Source organism: Melitaea cinxia, chromosome 10 (genome assembly GCF_905220565.1).
Source record: "Melitaea cinxia chromosome 10, ilMelCinx1.1, whole genome shotgun sequence".
Taxonomy (NCBI): Eukaryota; Metazoa; Arthropoda; class Insecta; order Lepidoptera; family Nymphalidae; genus Melitaea; species Melitaea cinxia.
This window is the reverse complement of record NC_059403.1, coordinates 4,963,014-4,990,460: the sequence shown is the minus strand read 5'-3', so window position 1 is coordinate 4,990,460 and position 27,447 is coordinate 4,963,014. Positions and strand designations below refer to the sequence as shown.

The window sequence follows — 27,447 nt, the reverse complement described above, 5'->3', positions numbered from 1 at the left end:
ATATAAAAATAATTTCGATTTATTTTTTAATTATGGTAGACCATAGATCAAGTAATATAATTGTTTGGTTGTGGCCAAGAAGCTTATATTAAGCTTCTTGGTTGTGGCTATTATGGTAGAGCATTGCTAGGATCTTTGGCTAGGATAAGTATTACTATGCTCCATGGAGCCTAGAGAAATCTCTCTATGCTCCATGCTGTGCTCTGTGGGGAGCGTGACCAGATTTAGTAGATTTTTATGGTTTTGGTAGATTTCGAGGCACCCGGAACAGTACCTAGTAGGTAAAAAATATTTGGTATTTTGGTAGATTTCACGCTTTTCAACTATTCTGATACTTTTTTCCTTCATATGGCAAACCTGTCGAAAAAATGCGGGCTATTCCCCTTTTCATCGAATGGACTGTAAATATCTCTTTCTAATATTTATTGTTCGAGGGAGAAAGCTGTTGGAGGAATACTACATGTATTGAAAAAATTAATTAGGTAGGTATATCTTTAATTTTTATTCTTTTCGTGAGCTAGTGATGTTGAAATTTATCGATTTATCAGTGCAACTCGCGATTTTGGTGATTAAAAACCCATAAAATGATTTTAGGGTATATTCTCCCGATCAACTCTATTTTAGCACATGAAACTTAAATTATACGAGTTTTGAGGCTTGTAACACTGTTTGTACCTAATTTTAACTTTACATAAATGGTACTCAGGTATTTCCCCGAGGCATTTTATATGAGTCTCTTATTAAACGAGCCATTATAAGCTGTATTTTATAGTTACTAAGGATTAAATATAATTGTTCTTGGAATGTAGGGTCTTCCCACAGTTATCGATTCTGAGTGAAACACAAAATTACAATAAAAAATAGAATAGATTATAGATGCTAAGAAATAGGGCTTTCAAATCAAATTAATGGACTCAAAACAGCTTTATGATAATGTTACCCAACATAATGAACCGACCATAACTCGATCATAATATAACCTTTAATTGCCGAGGCGGTGTCACCGTGACACCGCGCAAGTTCAAACAGGAATATTTTAACAACCAATAGGGTTATAAATCTGGTTCTTTCAGTAGCTGCTTGTTTTGACTTGATCTTTCGTTAGTCGGTCATGCACACGTGGCGCGTACACCTGCCCAATAAAGAAAATCTGTGGCAGTGTGGCTTGACTTTTTGGGCGTGTAATAAATCGAATAAAAATACTCAAGACTTGGCCTAAAGGTCTAGATACCAGGCCATAAACTCCAAAAAAAAATTTATTGGGCGCTTTCCACTAAATGCCCGCGCATGCTTTGGAGCACAGAGTATAGTAATACTTATAAGTTATAGTAGCCACAAACTAGATTGTCCTAACGGCAACACTGGCTTATGCTTTGTATATATAGGAACTGTTATTGTACTTATATACGCTTTGGTTATTGTGAGGTTATGTTGAAAGTATACTCGTGCAGTCATCATACCTTATATATATATGCCTTATATACTATTTGGCAGTCATGCTAAAAATAATTACAAAACGTTAAACACAATTTTATTTAGATAGTACAATATGGGAAAGAAAAGAAATAAAAATAACGAACACAAGAAAAAAATTACTTTAGTTTTTGACGAATCTAAAAGAAAGTAAGGAATAAATAGTTTAATATTTATAAGTGTGTAATGTTTATTTAATACTAGTTATATTGTAACTAATTTCAAAATTCTTTTCAGGGACTTTTTATGTGGATTTCGCAAAAGAAAACTTGAAAGGAAGAAAAAAGCACAGGAAGAGCTACAAAGAATGTTAAAAGAGGAAAAGCGACGTATAAAACAAGAGGTACATACCTTATATTTTTTTTTATTCAAATTTGTTACTATTGTTATTTTAGCAGCATTTGTTTTGGCGCAGCGGTCTTATCATTGGCTGTTGCGCTCGCTTTCGCGGGTTCGATCCCCGCTCATGACAAACATTTGAATTGGCCATATAGATGTCTGTTGTGGTCTGGCCGTTTATGCTTGTGTATTGTGTTTTTCCGGACCCCCAACACAAGAATTAATCTTAATGGAGGCCGTTGAGTGTGAAGTGTTTTGTTTAATCTGATGCATATTATATTTTAGAATAAAGAATCGTACAAAAAGCTTGTTGTATCTAGTCGTCCAATACCTGATATTGAACAGTTACTTCAAGAAGAATACGAGGATGAAGATGTCAATGTGAAAATTGTGGAACTCTCATCAGATACACTCCAAAAGAAAGACATTGTCATAGGAGAGAACAGGCCGAAAGAAAAAGTTGATAAAAAGGAAAAAAAAATAATGGAAAAGGACCATAGTAAAGAAATACCAGGAATGACTTCATTGGAACAAGATGAAGTAGAGGAACCAGAATTGCAAGATAAAGATAAAGGTGAAAATTTAAAGTCTAAAAAAGATGTCAAAAAGATATTAAAGAAACAGGCTACAAAGAAATTACAGAAAAGTAAAGTTTTTCAAATGAAAACTAAGTTAGATAGAATACAAAATAAAAAACTTCATAAAAAGAAAGAAAAAACAGAACAGAGAAAAGAAAAATCAAGAAAAAAGAATCATAGAAAAAAGAAATAGAAACATACTTAATAGTATTTAATTTCTTAATTGTGATTTAAATAAATTCTAAAATCAAATCAAAGAGTATTACTACTTAATCTCTTTACCTATTTATTATATTCTTTATTGCACTTGAAATTTTTGTACAGATATTAATATACAAATTTTGTTAGCAACGGTGGACTTATCTCTAAAAGAGATCTCTTCCAGCCAACCTGTGATAGTGAGAACTAATGTTATATAGCAGGCCAAGAAAGTGCAGTAATGTAGATATATACAGATTCTTAAAAATAAAAATAAATATTTAAGTAAGTTTAACAAATTATAATCTTTAAATTAAACAATTACAGGTCTCTAAATACCATTTTCTTAAGACTTCTTCGATTTAATTTTTTGGTTTGCTACTTAGTGATTTTCTTTGGAAAACATCTTTACTATTGATAATTGATAACTCATTATCGGCAACAGAGAATGCATATTTAGAAATTGTATTTTTATTTGAAGTTGGCATTGTTTTTATATTTAAATTCATTTCAGCAATTGCTGGTACATTTAATACCTTATCTTGATCTGCAGTTAACAAATGTAACTATGTCTATATAACTTTTCTTCATTAATTTCTTTTACCGTTTTTTTTTTTGGTAATTTTTTACATGGAAACTTTCTTCCTTTATCACTAGAAGGACAAATGTCCCTGTATAAACATTTGTGACACATTGATTCTGCAAGTAAACAGATTGCTTGTCCGAAACCAACCAATAAATGGTTGACATCACTCAGTCAAAAGGCTATCTATATTTGCAATTATTTGTGGGTATCTGCAGGAGTAGCTTAATCTTTTGCAATGTTTACGCGAATTTCACTCTGTTTTCATTATATTCAGGAGTAGCAGTTGGTTTCTTGACACAGCCTATTTTATTACTTATTCTGTGGACAATATCTCCGTAAATTCCTAATTTTTACTATGCATAAAAATTTTATTTTAAAATTCTCTGTACTTAATAGCAACAAAACAATAAAATAAATACTAGTGACTGTAAAGAACATTCTTAGTATAAATAATTATTTCAGTAAATTTTTTTCAGTTGGGTATATAGTAATTATCCGCCAACCCGCATTGAAGCAGCGTGGTGGATTAAGCTCTGATCCTTCTACTACATGGGGAAAGAGGCCTATGCCCAGTAGTGGGATATTACAGGCTGAAGCGTATATAATAATTATCACAAACAATAATTTCATCAATTTGTTGTAATAAGTTGCAAATATAAAAAAAAAATCTTATTTTAGTTTCTGTCATAGATTACATTCTAAAAAAGTACATAATATTATATCATTTTTATCATTTGTATAATCACATATATATCTTGTGTATGTTGTGTTCAACTTGTTGTGCTGTACTCATTGTCATTGTGTGGGGGATTGACGCTGCATGCCGTAACACAGGTTTTCATACAAATGTAAATGTCTTCTGCTTCCCTCCTTCTCCCGCTTCTCTTCTTATTCTTCTTCTCCCGCTTTTCTTCTTCTCCCGCTTTTCTTCTTCTCCCGCTTATCTTCTTCACCCGCTTCTCTTTTTCTTCTGCTTTCTTTTCCCGCTTCTCTTCTTCCGCTCCTCTTCGTCTGCTTTTTTCTTCTGCCTCTTCTTCTTTTCTTCTTCTGCTTCTTCTTCTGCTTTTTCTTCTTCATTCCAGCACTAGTGTTTAGCGCTGACACCTGCTACGTAGCCTCGCTCGCCTGCCGCTGACGGTGGATGAACCGTCTTGGTCGGCGGCAGCCTCTGTTCGAGGTGGGCGTCGAGACAACTGGTTGTCGTTCTTTGGCCAGCTCTGCCACTTGGCACTTGAGGACTTCGACGTCCCTCCTCAGTCGAGTGTTCTCCGCTTGTAATTTGCAAACCTCGTCCGAGAAAGTACGTTCCTTCAGCGCTTCCACCGCGAGTCGGATAGAAGCAGCGGCTTCCTTGAGGGAGGTCCCCTTAGGTGCATAAACCTAGTCGCCACCTGTAAGGTGACATCGACGTCCTTACCGCACTCAAGGTGTCGACGGTGCAGGCGTCGCCCACGCCCAGGCCCATCGCCCGGCGTCTCTCCCCCGCATCGGAGATCTCCGTATTCAATATTCTCTCCTTTCCGCGCGAGACTTTCTCTCTTCTATGGCAGCGCTCACACGCCAGCGTCGATAATGGTTGATGACTTTCTTCGTCCGAAGAAAACTCTCGCGGAGACGATAGCAGTCGTTGCCGCTTCGCCATCAATCGAACCGTCCTGTAGGCTGGAATAATGTCGTCGGAGTCGAGGGCAGTCTGACCCTCCGACATATTCTCCAGGCTAGTTATCGAACAGGACCTACTTCTTACCTGATACAGTACTGTTCCAAACCGTCGTAATCCGGCTCGGGCTTCGCCCGTCCCATACTCACCACTGATGCCCGTTAGCTTCACCAGTGGTTGTCTCGTCGGAGCGCTCGTTCCCTTGAAGAAAGAACTTCCCGTCTTCGCCACCTTTCACGGGCACAACCCCCACTCCGCCTTTCTAGGGCTGCTCATCGGAAACACTGGGAACAGAAATACGTGCGTTGCCCCCCCCCCCCCCCCAGGTTCGGTAGGGCTAAGTGCCGTGGCACTGGGGGATTCTCCTCTTCCTGAGGCGTCGGTATCCGCCTGGGGTAGTAACTTCCCATCAGCCATGCATCTTTGGCAGTGAGAGGAACGGAGTATTGTCGTCCACTGTAGCAGGGGGAAAATCCCCACCCCGCTCCACGCCTTTGCAGCGCTTGACCCGTCGGAACCACCAGGGGGGAAAGGGAAACCCACTCATCCCACCCTCTAGTGCCGGGGGGACCGCCAAAGTCCACAAACCACTCCGCGCCCTCTGTTACGACGTCACGTGAGGGGCCAAGCCACACCCCACAACTACGCGCCCTCTCTTCCAGCTTTACTGGTTTTCGGTCCGCGGGATCTGAAGACCCCTACCACCCGCAATGGTGCAATGCGAGTGGCTATCCGCCCTATCCACCACCCGGGGACGCGTCCAGTAAGAGATGCAGCAACTTCCCTTGGGGGAACTTCCGACCTAGGTTAGGTTTAAGGAGGCCTCTTTTGAGATGCGCATCAACGCTCACCTTCACTGCTCAGGTTGCCCTGCCTTGTCAAATTATAGATTGTAATATAATATGTAACAATTAATTCGTTTGCACAAACTAATTATTGAAAGCACCGTGCCAAGCCAGAGCCAAGACTGCCTTAGCCTTAGCCACGTTTGCTCCGAACATTTTCTACACGTCAGAATGACTCGACTAACAGAATGAGTGAGAGTAGATAAGTATCGAACGATGTGCTAAGTGGCGTGATCGGTGTATCTGTTGTTTATAAATCTCTTTCTAATTACCTATGACAGCACAAGTGCCGACATATACGAATCTTTTTCTATTTATAGTAGTTTACTATAATTTTGTATTACTATTTTTTTTTAAATACTACATACGTTTATGGTCCTGATGATAACTGGTTATCATAGCCCATGGAGCATCTATGCTCCATGTTATAGCCTATGAAAGTTTGCAACATTATGATGACAAGGACGTTGCCGGCCTTACCACAGGAACACATAAAAACACAATTTATTACTTTTCTTCATCTACAGATATACAATATTCTCGAACACAAACTCTTCAAACCAAACAGTACTGAGGCCGGTTATACCCAAAACATTCGAACATTTACAAGAATTAGAAATAATAATGCCAGTAAAAAACACCGACTCCACATACAATAAAGATACAACTACCAGTCGGGTACAGAAAGAGTATAAGTTATTTACTTGAGCGGTTCCGGTTAAAGATATAAAGGAAGCAGGGTTTAAGGCTCTAGGTCTGCCGACTGAAATCAATCATTGGTTCAATAATTCTGTTTTGTAAATAAATTTTTGTTTGGTATTTGTATTTTATTTTTGAGAGTATATTGATATAAAAGATGCGAGTGTATGGAGAAAGAGATGAGTGAGTGATAGCAAATAGAAAGGGAAAATATGAAGAGTACCTAGATAATGAATGAACTGAGAAAGTGGATACAAGGAATACTATTTCGCAAGTTTTTAAGTAATTAACCCTTTAACCGGCAACACCGTAATATTTCGAGTACATTCAGCAATTGTAAATAATTTTATGGTCTTTACCAAAACAGAAAAAATCGAATGTCGATTTTAAAAATTAAAGGGCGAAATATCGATTCAGTACAACATATCGATTTAAGAAAATCGATCTATATTATGGTCCGAAGAATCGATTCTCCGATAAATCGATTCCAGATTTCCAGATCGTCATCAGTGTTGCCGTTTTAGCCATTTTGTGGCTAGATCTAGCGGATTTTCAACGGTTTTAGCCAAAAAACAATCCATTTTAGCTACCAAAATAAATCTAGCTACTTCTGGCTGCTTTTTAGATTGTTACTGCATACGTATTTTTATTACTATAAAAAGTTCACCGACTAATACATACCACCATACGGTACCAATACTACCAAACTAAAATACATAGTTAATTTTAGGCAGCACCAATAATGTCCGCATTATGACAGGGGGATTCCCGAATGATTGTTTATCTTTAACGTAATTTAGGTTTGATCGAATGAAAATGGACCGTACTGCTATTGCTGTTGAGCCTAGTTTGTTTTGCATAACATTAATACTACTCATGTCAAAATGTCAAACGGAGCGCAATGTTGTTATTGTTTACGCATACGCATTTTTTTTAATGAAAGCGTGTGAAACCGCGGGTCTCAGCTAGTATATTATAGTTAGTAATTCAAAGTAAAGTAAAGTCGTCTTAGTTTGTTTAGGTGTATTTCAAAACGAATTCAAGTTCCAATTAAGCATCAGCACAATTTCGCATTGTGCTCCACTGAGTCACATTATGTTCAGTAATTGGAAAACTCACACTTTAGCCACTTCTAGCGGAATTTCGAAAGTGATTTATTTACAAAACTGTCAACTTTTTTCTTTGATGTAGCCATAAACTAAATTGTCCCAACGGCAACACTGATCATCATGCTATTACAAATTACAATATTACCACAGAGTACATTGTAATAGTAGGGAAAATATTACACTCTGGCAATTTATTTTTGATTTATTTGAAAAACTGAAATATCGTTTATCGTTTTGTTATATTTACTAAACGTACATACAAGTTGTTATAAGATTATATGAAGGTATTTTTCAATAAAGTGAATATAATACAAAATATAGTCTTTTCGTTTGCAGCAAACTTATAATATGCCGCGAAAAAATATACCTTCAGTACCATCCGTCGATAATGAAGCAGCTACGAAAGATTCTAAACAAAACACATCAATAAAGGCTGAAAATGCCAAAAATGTTGAATCTAAACCTATTATTGATATAAATAAATTTAAATTTGAGAAAAAACCTCGAGTTAAAATTGAGTTTGAAAATGATTCGCCTACCAAAGAGGTACTTATAAGAGTCTGTTGTTTTAAAACTTTTCTTATTTAAAGTCATTTAAACAATATTAATATTGTAATAATTTTGTTTGCTGATGTTAACATGAAAATATAAATTTATATTTCATAAAAAATGAATGCTTTAGACCACACGACTGAAGTAAAACTTACGAAACCTAACTCTCTTTCTATCTTCACTAACTTATGTCTCCCTCTCAACTTTCGTTCGCCTTGCCAGATCACACTTTTCGTAACGCTCTCATCACGCATCTATCAATTTACTCCCCAAGACAAGTGTGCATAAAGAAGTTTTAATTCAAATTCATTAATTACTGCAGTGTATTGTATATATTTATTGTGTTAATTAAATTTAATATTGTTGATATTAAACCATGACACATGTTATTTTTATTTTCAGGAACAAAAAGGATTATGGGAGCCTGCTAATTGGAAAGAGTTCTTAGTAAATTTAAAGACAATGCGGGCTAATAATGATGCTCCAGTGGACTCAATGGGTTGTCATATGTGCTTAGATGAAGAAGCGCCGCCTAAAGTAATTTTAGGGTTTTAAATTGAAATTGTTGTTAGCAAAGTTTAGGTTTGAAATCCTTATTCTGTTTAGCTTTGGTTTTATATGTTTAGAACATTTCTAAATTCCAATCTTATTTCTTTATGTACCCCTATTATTATAGTAAAATTGAGTAATTACCTTGGTCAACACACCAAAGTAAAATACCCAAGTTTTCTAATATTAGGTTTTCTAAATTAGGTTACTGCATTAGTCACCTCTAATGACTGTTGCTCAAGTAGTAACTGTTACTTGGTCATTTAGGGCACAGAGCTGATTCAAATAGTCTCGTTGCTTAAGTTTGTGTTGTGGGCCTTACCCAACGGTCACGGGCCAAACCTTCCTATCCGATAGGGTCAGAAACCTTCTGTACGTTATTGAATGTAAAGCATTTATTTCTTTATTGTTTATAGGTTTTAAGATACCAAAGTTTAATATCCTTGATGTTGTCAAGTCAAACAAAAGATCAAGTCACATTTGCTGCAATGGAACGTCTACGCAACAGGGGACTCACAGTTGATAATGTACTGGCCATGAGTAATGAGGAATTAGGGCAACTTATTTACCCTGTTGGGTTTTGGAAGGTATTAAGAAATTGACACCTACCGTGACTTTATTACGATGTACCTTAAGGATGATGAGTGTTAAGAATAATTCTATTATTAAAATAGTAATATAATCTGTAATATTTGTCAATTCTGTTAAATGACTTTTGATCATTGCAAAAAAGGTATAAATTTTTGTTTACAAGTAAGCTAGGTGCTAAGCATAAATAAAAGACCACAATGTTATTGTTTTTGTAAACCTTGTAAATCCTTTTTTTTTCAGACTAAAGTGAAGTATATAAAAGATACAACACAAACTTTAAAAGAACAATATGATGGTGACATACCAGACTCAGTTGAGAAACTTTGTAAGTTGAGAGGTGTGGGTCCAAAAATGGCACATATTTGTATGAAGGTTGCATGGAATAAAGTTACAGGAATTGGTAATAAAACTATTAATATCGACTAAAACTATATTAAAATAAACATTATATTTATTTTGATTTCTGGTAATATTCAAATAATCACATAGCATATATTCATTATAGAACTAACTATAACTGAGCCACTATTCTATCTTGTGTGTAAAAAAAATTACTGACAAACTTATTGTTTATGATGTTACTGAAAAAAATTGGGGTGAAATAATTATTTATAATAAGAAAGTTCTTTGCATAACTACTAATATTTATTTCATTATTTTGTTTCTAGAAACTTGAGGAAATTTTAAAATTAACTGTTGCATATAGAATTTAGTTAATGGTTAAATCTTTGAATTGGCCAAAATATTAAATGTCATTGTCAATTTTTAGGGGTAGACACACATGTCCACCGAATAAGTAATAGAATAGGTTGGGTAAAGAAACCGACTGCTACCCCTGAAGATACCCGCAAATCATTGCAGACATGGCTGCCTTTTGACTTGTGGAGTGATGTCAACCATTTATTGGTTGGGTTTGGACAAACAATCTGTTTACCTGTAGGACCAATGTGTCACGAATGCTTAAACAGGGACATTTGTCCTTCAAGTGATAAAGGTAGAAAGTCTCCAAGTAAAAAATCACCTAACAAGAAATCACCAATCAAAAAATCTCCAACGTTAAAAGAAATTAAGGAAGAAAAGTTAAATGATAATTTGGACATAAAAATAAAAACTGAACCCGATTCTAATGAAAATACAGTTTCTAAAATTGCATTATCTGTTGCTGATAATGAGTTATCAAGTAATAATAGTAAAAGTGTTTTAAAAAGAAAATCACCAAGAGTAGCAACTCAAAAAATTAAATCAAAGAAGCGTTAGGAAGAAAATGGTTTCAAAACACCTGAAAATCCTTACTTTAAGAAATTTGCTTTTGTAAGTCCTTATTATTAATTTGTCAAGGAGTCATACACAAATAAAAGTACGAAATTAATAACATAATAACAGTGGATTAGATTTATTATAATACTCTTAATTATAATGTTATATTTTACTGTATAATTATGTTAAATTTTAGTTTATTCTCATAAGAAAATAAATATCGTTAAGAATGTTTTTATTTATATTTCTTCTGTTTTAAAATAAACAAAACTTAAACAATACGATATTTATCAGTACTTTATATAGGATAGAGAAAAATAAGTTAATAATATATGGTAAACTTATTTAATTCCCAAAATGTAAGTACGCGCGTTACTTCTGTACAACAACCAAATTAGACATTTTTTTTTGTATTAGTTATTTTCAGAACATGGTAAGTATAAAAGAAACTTCAAATATAACCTACCCCACCCCAGGATGAGCGCGGGAACTTTGAAGTGAAAAGGCGGTCTTTTTTTTTCAAAAATATTTTATTAATTTTATAATTCATTCACTGGAGTTTTTTATAAATAAATACTTATAAATTAATCAAGAGATGGGGAGAAGTAAGAAAAGGAAAAAGAAGGAGGAAGGTAACGCTGAGGACGACTCGTTGAGCTCCGACTCCGAGTCCATAAAATCTGTTGAGCTAACAGACGCCGAAAGGTATGCCCCGTTTCGGGTAGCCGATTACGTGCGGCACTACCCTGAGAACGGGGGTAATTTTGACTATATTGTATTCCTGGAGAGTACAGAGGCTGACAAGCCAATCGGAACAAGAGACATGATGACACTCGCTAATAGCATAAAAAAATATAATAAAGGCGTGAAACAACTAAAACGCATTAATAAAAGTAAAGTTGGAGTTATCTTTGATAGACCTGCTTTTGCTAACGCGGTCTTAGGCAACAAAAAATATCTTGATGGGTACAAACTTAAAGCTTCCCTTCCGGCTGCCGCTACAGAGGTCACTGGGGTAATTTCTCATGTGCCTATAGAATTATCCAATAAAGAAATATATTCAGCTCTAACTAGCACGAAAAATATTATATCTATACGTAGATTTATGCGACGTGTAAGAGAAAATGGAGAAATAAAATTAATCCCCACAAAAACAATTTCTATAACCTTTTCCTGTCCCAATTTACCAGATAGTGTGGACCTCAACAGCTGGCGGTTCGAAGTACGGCAGTACATCCCGCCAGTAAAGCAGTGTCTAAAGTGTTTAAGATATGGTCATATTGCAAAATTCTGTAAAAATTCACAAAGATGCAGCATTTGTGGCGAAGGTCACAATTTTAAAGATTGTCAGACTCCTTATACTGCAGCCAGTTGCTGTCACTGCTCTGGCAATCACATTGCCATATCCCCTGCATGCCCTGTTAAAAAAGAAAAAATCCAGCTTAACAGAGATAAATTTCAGAAAAAAAGCTTTGTTGATGTTTTAAACAGCTCTCACTTTCCATCATTAAACAAAACTGATCAGTTCTTATCTCTTTTAAATTCCGAAATAATACTCAAATCTATTACAGAAGCTTTAGTAAAACTTATAACACTAAACAAAAATAATGAAATACCTATCTCTTCCCAAAATATTAAAAATGTCCTGCAAGATACATTAAAAAAGGTTACTAATAAATAATTTGTACTTTATGGATACTTTAAATATTGTGCAATGGAATGCTCAGAGTATTCTACACAATCAACATATTTTTAATTATTTCCTTTTGGACAAAAATATTCACATTGCGTTAATTTGTGAGACTTGGTTAAAGCCTTGTCAAAAATTTAAGATACGTCATTACAATGTAATTCGTCTTGATTCAGGAAACACCCACAATGGCGTAGCCATATTAATACATAGCTCTATTTCTTATTCTAAAATTGATACTTTTTATGATGACTCCATTCAAAATGTTGTTGTTCGTATAAAATACTCTAGCAACAAAGAACTTACTATCATAAGCTTTTACAGTCCAACTAATTGCAATCCTGCTTTTTCTAAATCTAAACTAGACAGGTTAATTAAAAGTTTACCAGAACCAATCTTCCTAGCAGGAGATTTTAATGGCCTAAACTCAGCCTGGGGCTGTTCTACTTCTAATTGTCGAGGCAAAGACATTTTAGAGTCTATCAATAACAATAATTTGGTTATACTTAATGACGGAAGTATGACCACTGTTGGTTCGCACATATGGAGACAGAATGCTCTTGACTTAACCATAGTATCACCTTCATTGGCTCTAGAGTGTGACTGGTCAGTACATGACGATCCCTTAGGCAGCTACCACTTTCCTGTAATCACAAAAATTTTACTTAATAACAATCATTACAATGCCACTCCTATTCCCAATAGTAGCTCACTACCCTGCTTCCCTAACCTGAACAACGTTGATTGGAACATTTATAATTTAAATGTCCAACTATTGCTCACTGAATTTTCTCTTGATACACAAGACCCCCTTCATAACTACACAAAATTTACAGATATTTTACACTCAGCACTGTGGAAATCATCTTTTATTTCTAAGCACTCTTTGGTTAATACAGCTTTATCTTCATGCTCTCCTTCTAACTTAAATAAAAAAAAAAAACTTCTTCCTTGGTGGAATTTCAATTGCACCAAAGCCGTATTAAATAGCAAAAACGCTTATTTGACTTTTAAATCTGATCCCACTGAGGCTAATTACATTAATTTTAAAAGACTACAAGCCACCAAAAAATATATTATCAGAAATGAGAGAAGAAACAGTTGGATAAAACTTTGTGAACAATTTAACAGATCGACTCCTATATCAGTCATTTGGACGTATATGCGAAAATTTAACAAAAGCTATTCTCCACCTTCCCATAACAACTCTGACTATTCTTGGATCTTTGATTTTCTCAAAAAATATACTCCAGATACTGTAGAGCCAGCCTTTAATCTTAATTCTTTCTGCCATATTCTTCCTAATCAAAATTTTATTATAAAATCTTTTACCATTGTCGAATTAAATTCTGCTATTTCATCCAGAAAAGACTCTACACCTGGCCTTGACTACATTTCATATAAAATGCTTAAACACCTGTCTTCTCAATCTAAACTAATTTTATTAAATATCCTGAATCTTCTTTGGGAGCATAATCTTATTCCTATGGATTGGAAGGTTGATTGTTTAGTACCTATCTTAAAACCCAACAAGGACAAGTTTAACTTTGATTCATATAGACCTATAGCATTGACTTCTTGCATGGGAAAAATATTTGAACAACTTTTAAAACAAAGATTGGAACATTTCATAGAGTCTAATCATATTTTACCTTCTAATCAGTTTGGTTTTAGAAGAGGCAGGTCTTCAAGGGAGAGCATTGCTCACTTACATCTTGATATTTATAATGCTATACAATCAAAGCAAGCTCTCGCTGGAGTTTTCTTCGATGTAGTTGGAGCCTTTAATAATGTTAACCATCATATTCTATCCACGGAATTAGCTGCGATTGGTTTACCTGTAAAAGTTATACAATGGATTTTTAATTTTTTGCACAGTAGGAAGGTATTTGTTAAGTATAATAATAGACTTATTGGTCCAAGGCTTTCTCATAAAGGTACATGTCAAGGTAGCATTTTGAGTCCATTGATTTTCACACTTTATATACATAGATTAAACTTAATTCTAGGCTCTCATATATACAATTTACAGTTTGCTGATGATTTGGTAGTCTATTGTTCTAGTAATAATATAACTACCCTAAATCTTAAGTTAAACGAAGCTTTAGTTAAATTAAATTCTTATTTTAATTATCTTGCATTGGACATTAGCTTTGAAAAGTCTAAAGTCATAGTTTTTAATAAAGTAGGGTCTGAAAGAATTAAAATAAACTATAATAATATATCTCTTCTTATCACAAATGAAGTTAAATTTTTAGGTGTTATATTCATGAATAATTTATCATGGAACAAATATGTAGACCACATAGTTGATAGAGCTCTTAAGGCTCTTAATATTTTAAAGTCTCTTGCAAAAACATATTGGGGTTCTGATCCAAAAATCCTTCTTACCCTATATAAATCTCTTGTACGCAGTCATTTTGAATATGGATTTCTATGTTTTTCTGCTAATGACAAGTTGGTTAACAAATTAAATATTATTCAAAATCACAGCCTGAGACTTATCACTGGCGCCATGAAAACAACCCCAATTAATTCGTTACAGGTCGAGTGCAACATTTCCCCTTTACACCTTAGATTTAAATATTTGAAATACTGTTTTTTGCTAAAACTGTTTTCCATTAGTAATCATCCTCTAATTAAAAAGCTTAATTACTTACATAGTAAATATCCTGTAAATGCTCCATTAACTTCTAATAACCCATTTATTCTCTTCGAATATTCATTCATGTTAAATCTAAATAACCAACACAAAATACACAGTTCTAGCAATTGGATGTGTTACGAAAAGGAGTTTGACTGTCTTATTAATCAAATCGATATTATTATTGACCATAAGCTAAAAGAGCGCCAGGAAGTTTACAACCTCATAGCACAATACTCTGATAAGTTCAAACAAGTTTACACAGATGGATCAAAAAATGATATAAATGTTTCCATGGCCTATTATGTACCTCATCTGAAGTTTGGCCAAGGCGTCAGATTGAAAAAGGAGATATCAATATTTACAGCTGAAGCTCTAGCAATTACTGCTGCCCTAGAATTCATTAAAAAACAAACTAATCAATATTGGCTGATCATTACTGACAGTATGAGCGTTCTAAAGGCTTTAGATAATTATCAATTCAGTGCTAATACAAACTTCATCATTTTAGAAATAAGACATCTCCTTTATCAACTATCCAGAAGAAACTACAACATCAAATTATTGTGGACACCTTCACATATAGGAGTAAGGGGAAATGAACATGTGGACTTTCTGGCACGTTCAATTGTTGACAGTGACAGCGGCAGCCCTGTTGATGAGAATGTTGCCGTACCATACACTGATCTATTAGTTGCTATTAAATCAAAAATCCTATCTGATTGGCGTGATCTTTGGCGACAAACCTTGTTAAGAAAAGGATCTTGGTATGCTCAGATAAATCAAGATATTGGAAAAAGTCCTTGGTTTACTAAATCGCATCAACATAGAAGCAGAAAATATTATACAATACTATGCCGCTTGAGATTTGGACATTGCAGATTTAATGCACATTTGAATCGTATGCGTATCATCTCATCGCCCGTTTGCCCACATTGCACCAACAACTCTACACAGTCTTTAGATCACATATTTTTTGAATGCTCCGCTTTTAATCTGGAACGCCTCTTATTTATAGCCAACTTGTTATCAACTTCTGGACCAAAAAATGTCCCGCGCAATACACAAGATTTATTGACTAATTTGGATAACTATACTAGTATATTTGAATTTATTTGCAATACTATCAATGATATTTGAAACAGGATCAGGACCTTCATTCATCGGATGTGAAATTTTATTTTGATATTTCAGGCTTCGGCCTATTATAGACTTGGTTTCGACCTCGCCTATCACTTATAGACAAAGAAGAGTAGACGAAAATATGAAATTTCAGACTTGGTTTCGGCCTTACTCTACCAGTCATCGAATCAGAAGAACAATAAAGTTACTTCAGACTTGGCTCCGGCCTTTTGATATATCAGAACGAAACTTACAAATTCAGACTAGGCTGTATGGATTATAGTCCTTTGCCTTTCCCTATTGGGGATAAATTTTAAAACAACAACAACTACCCCACCCCAAACCTGCAAAATAATGATACTTGTATTAAAAAAATACTAATCGATAAATTTTCAATAGCTCAATTCAACTACGTTGTCCTTTTAAATTGCTTACCTTAAATTATTTAATTAAAAATTTAAAAAAGTTTGAAAAATATTCATTTATCAATAATTTCAAACTCCTAAGTATATCTTTTGATGTATACAATATTTTAAATTGCTCCAAGTGTTAAAAAACTGCTCTAGTTGCATTTTTAATTGCTCATATACAATTTTTTTTTTTTACAAATATTATTTTATTTGTTCAAACTATATATATTTATTTAAAAATTAAGGAAAGTGGAGCTGTTCCAAACTATATAAATGCAACTTTGCAGTTTTTAACACTTTGAGCAACTTAAAATATTGTATACATCAAAAGATATAGGAGTTTGAAAATATTGATAAATATTTTTTTTTTCAACGACTATTGATTTTTAATTAAATAATTTAAGGTGAGCAATTTAAAATGACAACGTATTTGAATTGAGCTATTGAAATTCTATCGATTAGTATTTTTTTTATTACAAACTAGCTGACCCGGCGAACTTCGTATCGCCTAACACAAACTTTATCGTATGGAATTAAAGTTCAAATTGACTTTTAAGTATTATCACAAATCTTTTGTATGGGAGTATAGAAAAGTGTTGTTTTTAGACTTTTTCAGGAAATTTAAAAAATTTTTTTTAGAATTTTTCTCTCCGTAAGAACCATCCTCGTACTTCAAGGAATATTTTAAAAAAATAATTAGCGAAATCGGTCCAACCGTTCTCGAGTTTTGCGCTTAGCAACACATTCAGCGATTCATTTTTATATTATAGATATCATTATTTTGTAGGCTGGGGTGGGGTAGGTTCAAATATATTCGTCAAGAAAAACCTATGACTCGAGTTTCGAAGTTCGTCGGGTCAGCTACTTTACAACGAATTATTCTTTGATTGGGTATAATCTGTGCAATCCAAAAATGTTTTTATCTTGTCTTGTGTATTGTCTGTAGAATAAAATTTTGGGCTTTTGACAATATCCTCTTTGAGGTGAAAAAGCGCGGGAACTTTGAAGTGAAAAGGCGGTCTTTTTTTTTCAAAAATATTTTATTAATTTTATAATTCATTCACTGGAGTTTTTTATAAATAAATACTTATAAATTAATCAAGAGATGGGGAGAAGTAAGAAAAGGAAAAAGAAGGAGGAAGATAACGCTGAGGACGACTCGTTGAGCTCCGACTCCGAGTCCATAAAATCTGTTGAGCTAACAGACGCCGAAAGGTATGCCCCGTTTCGGGTAGCCGATTACGTGCGGCACTACCCTGAGAACGGGGGTAATTTTGACTATATTGTATTCCTGGAGAGTACAGAGGCTGACAAGCCAATCGGAACAAGAGACATGATGACACTCGCTAATAGCATAAAAAAATATAATAAAGGCGTGAAACAACTAAAACGCATTAATAAAAGTAAAGTTGGAGTTATCTTTGATAGACCTGCTTTTGCTAACGCGGTCTTAGGCAACAAAAAATATCTTGATGGGTACAAACTTAAAGCTTCCCTTCCGGCTGCCGCTACAGAGGTCACTGGGGTAATTTCTCATGTGCCTATAGAATTATCCAATAAAGAAATATATTCAGCTCTAACTAGCACGAAAAATATTATATCTATACGTAGATTTATGCGACGTGTAAGAGAAAATGGAGAAATAAAATTAATCCCCACAAAAACAATTTCTATAACCTTTTCCTGTCCCAATTTACCAGATAGTGTGGACCTCAACAGCTGGCGGTTCGAAGTACGGCAGTACATCCCGCCAGTAAAGCAGTGTCTAAAGTGTTTAAGATATGGTCATATTGCAAAATTCTGTAAAAATTCACAAAGATGCAGCATTTGTGGCGAAGGTCACAATTTTAAAGATTGTCAGACTCCTTATACTGCAGCCAGTTGCTGTCACTGCTCTGGCAATCACATTGCCATATCCCCTGCATGCCCTGTTAAAAAAGAAAAAATCCAGCTTAACAGAGATAAATTTCAGAAAAAAAGCTTTGTTGATGTTTTAAACAGCTCTCACTTTCCATCATTAAACAAAACTGATCAGTTCTTATCTCTTTTAAATTCCGAAATAATACTCAAATCTATTACAGAAGCTTTAGTAAAACTTATAACACTAAACAAAAATAATGAAATACCTATCTCTTCCCAAAATATTAAAAATGTCCTGCAAGATACATTAAAAAAGGTTACTAATAAATAATTTGTACTTTATGGATACTTTAAATATTGTGCAATGGAATGCTCAGAGTATTCTACACAATCAACATATTTTTAATTATTTCCTTTTGGACAAAAATATTCACATTGCGTTAATTTGTGAGACTTGGTTAAAGCCTTGTCAAAAATTTAAGATACGTCATTACAATGTAATTCGTCTTGATTCAGGAAACACCCACAATGGCGTAGCCATATTAATACATAGCTCTATTTCTTATTCTAAAATTGATACTTTTTATGATGACTCCATTCAAAATGTTGTTGTTCGTATAAAATACTCTAGCAACAAAGAACTTACTATCATAAGCTTTTACAGTCCAACTAATTGCAATCCTGCTTTTTCTAAATCTAAACTAGACAGGTTAATTAAAAGTTTACCAGAACCAATCTTCCTAGCAGGAGATTTTAATGGCCTAAACTCAGCCTGGGGCTGTTCTACTTCTAATTGTCGAGGCAAAGACATTTTAGAGTCTATCAATAACAATAATTTGGTTATACTTAATGACGGAAGTATGACCACTGTTGGTTCGCACATATGGAGACAGAATGCTCTTGACTTAACCATAGTATCACCTTCATTGGCTCTAGAGTGTGACTGGTCAGTACATGACGATCCCTTAGGCAGCTACCACTTTCCTGTAATCACAAAAATTTTACTTAATAACAATCATTACAATGCCACTCCTATTCCCAATAGTAGCTCACTACCCTGCTTCCCTAACCTGAACAACGTTGATTGGAACATTTATAATTTAAATGTCCAACTATTGCTCACTGAATTTTCTCTTGATACACAAGACCCCCTTCATAACTACACAAAATTTACAGATATTTTACACTCAGCACTGTGGAAATCATCTTCTATTTCTAAGCACTCTTTGGTTAATACAGCTTTATCTTCATGCTCTCCTTCTAACTTAAATAAAAAAAAAAAACTTCTTCCTTGGTGGAATTTCAATTGCACCAAAGCCGTATTAAATAGCAAAAACGCTTATTTGACTTTTAAATCTGATCCCACTGAGGCTAATTACATTAATTTTAAAAGACTACAAGCCACCAAAAAATATATTATCAGAAATGAGAGAAGAAACAGTTGGATAAAACTTTGTGAACAATTTAACAGATCGACTCCTATATCAGTCATTTGGACGTATATGCGTAAATTTAACAAAAGCTATTCTCCACCTTCCCATAACAACTCTGACTATTCTTGGATCTTTGATTTTCTCAAAAAATATACTCCAGATACTGTAGAGCCAGCCTTTAATCTTAATTCTTTCTGCCATATTCTTCCTAATCAAAATTTTATTATAAAATCTTTTACCATTGTCGAATTAAATTCTGCTATTTCATCCAGAAAAGACTCTACACCTGGCCTTGACTACATTTCATATAAAATGCTTAAACACCTGTCTTCTCAATCTAAACTAATTTTATTAAATATCCTGAATCTTCTTTGGGAGCATAATCTTATTCCTATGGATTGGAAGGTTGATTGTTTAGTACCTATCTTAAAACCCAACAAGGACAAGTTTAACTTTGATTCATATAGACCTATAGCATTGACTTCTTGCATGGGAAAAATATTTGAACAACTTTTAAAACAAAGATTGGAACATTTCATAGAGTCTAATCATATTTTACCTTCTAATCAGTTTGGTTTTAGAAGAGGCAGGTCTTCAAGGGAGAGCATTGCTCACTTACATCTTGATATTTATAATGCTATACAATCAAAGCAAGCTCTCGCTGGAGTTTTCTTCGATGTAGTTGGAGCCTTTAATAATGTTAACCATCATATTCTATCCACGGAATTAGCTGCGATTGGTTTACCTGTAAAAGTTATACAATGGATTTTTAATTTTTTGCACAGTAGGAAGGTATTTGTTAAGTATAATAATAGACTTATTGGTCCAAGGCTTTCTCATAAAGGTACATGTCAAGGTAGCATTTTGAGTCCATTGATTTTCACACTTTATATACATAGATTAAACTTAATTCTAGGCTCTCATATATACAATTTACAGTTTGCTGATGATTTGGTAGTCTATTGTTCTAGTAATAATATAACTACCCTAAATCTTAAGTTAAACGAAGCTTTAGTTAAATTAAATTCTTATTTTAATTATCTTGCATTGGACATTAGCTTTGAAAAGTCTAAAGTCATAGTTTTTAATAAAGTAGGGTCTGAAAGAATTAAAATAAACTATAATAATATATCTCTTCTTATCACAAATGAAGTTAAATTTTTAGGTGTTATATTCATGAATAACTTATCATGGAACAAATATGTAGACCACATAGTTGATAGAGCTCTTAAGGCTCTTAATATTTTAAAGTCTCTTGCAAAAACATATTGGGGTTCTGATCCAAAAATCCTTCTTACCCTATATAAATCTCTTGTACGCAGTCATTTTGAATATGGATTTCTATGTTTTTCTGCTAATGACAAGTTGGTTAACAAATTAAATATTATTCAAAATCACAGCCTGAGACTTATCACTGGCGCCATGAAAACAACCCCAATTAATTCGTTACAGGTCGAGTGCAACATTTCCCCTTTACACCTTAGATTTAAATATTTGAAATACTGTTTTTTGCTAAAACTGTTTTCCATTAGTAATCATCCTCTAATTAAAAAGCTTAATTACTTACATAGTAAATATCCTGTAAATGCTCCATTAACTTCTAATAACCCATTTATTCTCTTCGAATATTCATTCATGTTAAATCTAAATAACCAACACAAAATACACAGTTCTAGCAATTGGATGTGTTACGAAAAGGAGTTTGACTGTCTTATTAATCAAATCGATATTATTATTGATCATAAGCTAAAAGAGCGCCAGGAAGTTTACAACCTCATAGCACAATACTCTGATAAGTTCAAACAAGTTTACACAGATGGATCAAAAAATGATATAAATGTTTCCATGGCCTATTATGTACCTCATCTGAAGTTTGGCCAAGGCGTCAGATTGAAAAAGGAGATATCAATATTTACAGCTGAAGCTCTAGCAATTACTGCTGCCCTAGAATTCATTAAAAAACAAACTAATCAATATTGGCTGATCATTACTGACAGTATGAGCGTTCTAAAGGCTTTAGATAATTATCAATTCAGTGCTAATACAAACTTCATCATTTTAGAAATAAGACATCTCCTTTATCAACTATCCCGAAGAAACTACAACATCAAATTATTGTGGACACCTTCACATATAGGAGTAAGGGGAAATGAACATGTGGACTTTCTGGCACGTTCAATTGTTGACAGTGACAGCGGCAGCCCTGTTGATGAGAATGTTGCCGTACCATACACTGATCTATTAGTTGCTATTAAATCAAAAATCCTATCTGATTGGCGTGATCTTTGGCGACAAACCTTGTTAAGAAAAGGATCTTGGTATGCTCAGATAAATCAAGATATTGGAAAAAGTCCTTGGTTTACTAAATCGCATCAACATAGAAGCAGAAAATATTATACAATACTATGCCGCTTGAGATTTGGACATTGCAGATTTAATGCACATTTGAATCGTATGCGTATCATCTCATCGCCCGTTTGCCCACATTGCACCAACAACTCTACACAGTCTTTAGATCACATATTTTTTGAATGCTCCGCTTTTAATCTGGAACGCCTCTTATTTATAGCCAACTTGTTATCAACTTCTGGACCAAAAAATGTCCCGCGCAATACACAAGATTTATTGACTAATTTGGATAACTATACTAGTATATTTGAATTTATTTGCAATACTATCAATGATATTTGAAACAGGATCAGGACCTTCATTCATCGGATGTGAAATTTTATTTTGATATTTCAGGCTTCGGCCTATTACAGACTTGGTTTCGACCTCGCCTATCACTTATAGACAAAGAAGAGTAGACGAAAATATGAAATTTCAGACTTGGTTTCGGCCTTACTCTACCAGTCATCGAATCAGAAGAACAATAAAGTTACTTCAGACTTGGCTCCGGCCTTTTGATATATCAGAACGAAACTTACAAATTCAGACTAGGCTGTATGGATTATAGTCCTTTGCCTTTCCCTATTGGGGATAAATTTTAAAACAACATATCCTCTTTGACAATATCGTTAAAATTTGGTTAAAATGAAATCGTTCGATTGCCTATAAATTGAAATTAATCATTAAAAATAATTAATTAAGCAATAACTTGAATTATAAAACTTTGTATATATTAAATAAATCATGGCCGAGTTGTTATTAGATCCAAAAATACGTTTATGGGTGTTTTTACCCATTGTAATTATAACATTTTTAGTTGGTATTGTTAGACATTATGTTTCGATTATATTATCGTCTCAAAAGAAGATAGAAATTTTACAAATGCAAGACAGGTATGTTTAATTTAACTTTATTAACCTTTTCAATCTACTCGTGACCCTATTAAAAATAACCCTACTTTTAGTCAAGTGATGATACGTGCGAGACTGCTTCGTGAGAACGGAAAGTATTTACCGAGACAGTCCTTCGCGATGCGACGTCACTGGTTCAACAATGAAGATACTGGATATTTCAAAGTTCAAAAACGGGCAGCAACTTCCCAGGTATAATTTGTAATTTTAATAAAACTTCTGAAACTATTTTCTTAAGAAATAGGAAGGTTAAAATGATGAACATTAAACTTATAATGAAGTTTATTACCTTCTCTAATAAAAAAATACTTATTTAAGTTATGTCTTGTGCTTGATTTTACTTCTCATTAATAACTGTAAATACACTGCGATTAGAAAGAAATTTCAAATTGCTTTTGTAAATTAAATGTGAGCTGTATATTTATTATAGGTCAAATATATGTAAAGGAATTTATTATTCATTCCTTTACATATACATATATTAATTTTTCTTACTGAAGTATATATGTACGGGTATATCCAACATTAAATCAAGTTTACAATCTTTATAGAACCCCATGACTGACCCAGGCATGATGACAGACATGTTGAAGGGCAACGTGACCAATGTATTACCTATGATTGTGATTGGTGGATGGATTAATTGGATGTTCAGTGGTTTCTTAACGAGTAAGTTGTTTTGTGTCATTGTTATTAATAATATAAAATTTTTGGTTTTAATTGAAAAACATACAGATTTGATATAACTACGAGACCAAAAATTTAACTACATACCTGTGCCTACTGTGATAAGTTCAGTTATACCCATATTGTGATGTGAACGTAGGCAGTTACAGAAATTTTTTAAGTCTAATTCACATCCTTGTATCTGCTACAGTTACGGAAATAATTATTGTGTTAACTGATATAACTGTGTGAAAAAATTCATGAATATCAATATGTATCAAGTTGTACCCGTTTGTCAGTAATCAATAATTCTAAGTATTCAATGCTATTTTCTGTGTATATACATCATTTATATAATTATATGCAATTGTATGTGATTTCACACTTATTTTTCAATACATATTTCATGAATACTGATAAAACTAGAGCTATATCGCTTTGAAGCTTCATTACAGCCTATACAGTCCACTGCTGGACATAGGCCTCCACAAGTTTACGCCAAAATAACGTGAACTCACGTGTTTTGCCCAAACTTGCTTTGAAGCTAAAACTTTTATAAAGTGATAAAATTGTGATAATATTAGTAGACCTTTACAATAGTTTTTATAAAAAAAAAAAATCGAGTTTGAAAAATAACGGCTATAACGTGTTTTTGATCAAGTATCTCTAAAATGAAACGAGATTAGTGGCTGAAATTGTATTAATAGTGACTTTGGTTCTCGCTAATTTTGCCACAAGTTATTTTCAAAATATCTTTCTGGGGCCGCTAACCCTACATTGTCGTTCTAGACCCTTTTTCAAATAGTAGCAGTAGTTAAGTTCAGTTGTAAATCTATCTTGTGCATGAAATGCTACAATTTGATTGATATTTTTTGTAAAGTAGCTTAAAAAGGAAATATAGTCATATGTGGTTGAATTTAATGCCTCTACTAACCTGTAAAAACTTTACTGTTATTAATTTAATTCCAATATTATTTATTCAAATATTATTTATTGACATTATCTATAATTTACTCCAGTAAATTTATATCCACAGCTAAAGTACCATTCCCTCTAACCTTGCGTTTTAAGCCTATGTTGCAACGAGGTGTAGAACTGGCGTATCTCGATGCTTCGTGGGTGTCATCTGCCTCATGGTACTTCCTTAATGTTTTTGGTCTGCGTACAATTTACACCCTTGTGCTCGGAGAGAATAATGGTAAGTGTTATTAATAATATAAAAGTTAAATTAGGCTTTTTAAGTCTGCTAGTATGCTTAATATTTATTTTTGATTCTATTGAATATTGTTGCATTGAATATATACATATAGAGTTATCAACTTTAACTTTGTCGAGATTATGTGTGTATGTATATATGTTTGCATACATGAGTGTGAATGTATGTACGTGTATACATAATTTTAAAAAAAACAAGCTATAAAAACAGTATACGCCTACATTATAGTGCTTAGGTTATAGGAAAAAAAAATAGTATACAGTAACCTCGTTCTAACTTTTTTTATAGTCTGTTTTTTTAAGAAACGAGTACTGAGGTTTCTTGCACATTTCCTATATTTACAGAGTGAGATGAGTCTTTGTTAGACGTGGGGCCAACGCCTTTGTCAATAACAAACTTTTGATATTGTAAATGATGCCTGTTCATATTGAATACTTGTAAAATTTACTGTAGAGAAAATAAAATAATTGTGTTTGCTCGCAAACGAAAAAAAAACCGACTTCAATTACATCGACGAGTAATACAACGTAGATCGACGAAAAAATAGTCAAGTAACTACGCGTTATCAAAGATTACTCAAAAAGTAGTTATCAGATCTCGATAAAATTTATATGTGACCACATGATAAATATCAGCTTTTGATTAAATTAAAAATTATCAAAATCGGTATATCCAGTAAAAAGTTATTGCGGATTTTCGAGAGTTTCCCTCGATTTCTCTGGGATCCCATCATCAGATCCTGGTTTTCTTATCATGGTACCAAACTAGAGATATCCTCTTTCCAACAAAAAAAAGAATTATCAAAATCGGTACATCCAGTAGAAAGTTATACGGTATAATACAACGCAGGTCGACGAAAAAAGCGTCAAGTAAAAACGCATGATTAGATATAACTCGAAAAGTAGTTGTTAGATCTCAAATAAATTTAAATGGGACCAATTGGCACACACCACCTTTCGATTAAAACAAAATTTGTCGAAATTGGTCCACCCGGTCAAAAGTTCTGATGTAACATACATTAAAAAAAAAATACAGTCGAATTGAGAACCTCCTCCTTTTTTGGAAGTCGGTTAAAAAAGAAGTAAAACGTGAAATTGTAAAGGTTTAGTTAATTTTAAACTAATTGTAAAATATTTTATCACAGCTGCTGATCAGTCAAAGGTGATGCAAGAACAGATGTCAGGAGCAGCTATGGCCATGCCGCCCGACCCTAAGGCTGCATTTAAAGCTGAGTGGGAAGCCTTAGAGATCACAGAACACCGCTGGGCACTGGCCACAGCAGAGTCTGATTTACTTGGTAATGAAGACAAACAGCAGTAATAAAAGAAAATTTATTAGTAATAAATTATTTAATTACGTAATTGTACACCATGGAATAAGAAATATTTATAGTAATAATTGTAAAATAAATATGTGGTAATAAAGTGAAGTGGTAAGGTTGAATATTTTCATGACTTTTATTTAAATGTGTGTTTATGTCATCACCATAGACGTCTGTTAGCAATTTACATATTGTAAAATTTATTTTAAGGATGAAATTTGTTTTTTACTATTTATTTAAGGTTTTTTTCATTTTTTTTTTTTAGTTATCATTCATTATTTGGTTAACGATTTTAACTCATCTTTAATATCACTTTGTTATGCAAGTGCTAAAAAAATGAATATTGTCAATTTGTAGATTTGTTATTATTATGAATTGGCATAAATAAAAAATTATTATACTGAACATAAATTTTATGTATAAAAAACGTACTTTAGTATGCTTCCTACTTTAGTTGTTTTTAGGCCAAAATAATTTGACGCATTTGTGATATTCGTTTTTTAAAAATATTTAGTATTACTGATAAGAATAAGCATTTCCGTTCTGATGTGGCCACACCACTGACATGAAACGCAAATTGAGAGAACAAAGGAGAAATGAAATACATGTAAAAATTGAATAAACAATTTTATTGCAACAGTTCCTGTATATCAATTATGATCAGGTTAATCAGATTTAGCAGATTTAAAATACATATGTATAAAAGCATCATTTTCATTCTTATGAAAAATTATACTTTTGCACTCTGCATTAATTGCACCACTAAAGTATCGGTTAATATAATTATTGTATCTCTTAGTTTACATGCTGAAAAAATGTAATTAACTAAATTCATCAAACAAAATAAATTTATTGTTCAAGTACAAGCTAATTACAAAATTGTTAAAATATTTAATTATAAGAATAAAAACAACTTTTCTTCTAATGAAAAAAAATTCTACAATATATATATATGTTCCATTAAATATGGGGTTATAAAATATCATGTCACATGTAAAAAAAATCCTAGCCCATTTCTGTAATTTGACTATATTTAAATAGAGGAGCTACTTTGATAGACTCCGCATGATACCTTTTGCGAGCACGTAAGCCTGCAGGACTCCTCATTTAAAGGAACGCAGTTATATATACATAATATATTAATGTTATCTAATAATTGTGTTTGCTAACACGAAACGAAACCGACTTCAATAACTGACAAGTAATACAACGTAAGTAGACGAAAAAAATTAACAAACGCGCTACTCTTCACTACGATTTTCGAGGATTTCCCTCAATTTTTCTGTGATCCCATCATTAGATCCTAGTTTCCTTATCATGGTACCACACTTGGGATATCTCCTTTCCAAC

General features: G+C 33.4%; 2 protein-coding genes across 2 annotated transcripts; both read left to right on the top strand.

Moving 5' to 3' along the window:
- The first annotated feature begins 1,364 nt into the window (after positions 1-1,364).
- LOC123657194 lies at positions 1,365-10,556 on the top strand. Its single transcript, XM_045592773.1, has 8 exons — positions 1,365-1,623; positions 1,711-1,816; positions 2,098-2,565; positions 7,824-8,033; positions 8,442-8,576; positions 9,005-9,175; positions 9,420-9,579; positions 9,949-10,556. The coding sequence occupies exons 1-8, from the start codon at positions 1,550-1,552 to the stop codon at positions 10,434-10,436; spliced, it is 1,812 nt and encodes a 603-aa protein (XP_045448729.1). The 5' UTR covers positions 1,365-1,549; the 3' UTR covers positions 10,437-10,556.
- A 12,041-nt stretch (positions 10,557-22,597) lies between these two features.
- On the top strand, positions 22,598-26,223 carry LOC123656833 (ER membrane protein complex subunit 3). The gene is made up of 5 exons (XM_045592452.1): positions 22,598-22,876; positions 22,948-23,086; positions 23,446-23,563; positions 24,597-24,758; positions 25,921-26,223. Exons 1-5 carry the CDS (start codon positions 22,728-22,730, stop codon positions 26,094-26,096), a joined length of 744 nt encoding a protein of 247 aa, XP_045448408.1. The 5' UTR covers positions 22,598-22,727; the 3' UTR covers positions 26,097-26,223.
- Positions 26,224-27,447: the final 1,224 nt, after the last annotated feature.

What these genes read in the sequence shown, in the direction of transcription:
- LOC123657194 (XM_045592773.1), top strand. Translation starts at nt 1,550, where the DNA reads ATGGGAAAGAAAAGAAATAAAAATAACGAACACAAGAAAAAAATTACT. An exon ending in AGCGACGTATAAAACAAGAG is followed by an intron (nt 1,817 to 2,097) that starts GTACATACCTTA and finishes ATTATATTTTAG; the next exon opens with AATAAAGAATCGTACAAAAA. An exon ending in ATGATTCGCCTACCAAAGAG is followed by an intron (nt 8,034 to 8,441) that starts GTACTTATAAGA and finishes TTTTATTTTCAG; the next exon opens with GAACAAAAAGGATTATGGGA.
- LOC123656833 (XM_045592452.1), top strand. Translation starts at nt 22,728, where the DNA reads ATGGCCGAGTTGTTATTAGATCCAAAAATACGTTTATGGGTGTTTTTA. An exon ending in AACGGGCAGCAACTTCCCAG is followed by an intron (nt 23,087 to 23,445) that starts GTATAATTTGTA and finishes CAATCTTTATAG; the next exon opens with AACCCCATGACTGACCCAGG. An exon ending in GTTCAGTGGTTTCTTAACGA is followed by an intron (nt 23,564 to 24,596) that starts GTAAGTTGTTTT and finishes TTATATCCACAG; the next exon opens with CTAAAGTACCATTCCCTCTA.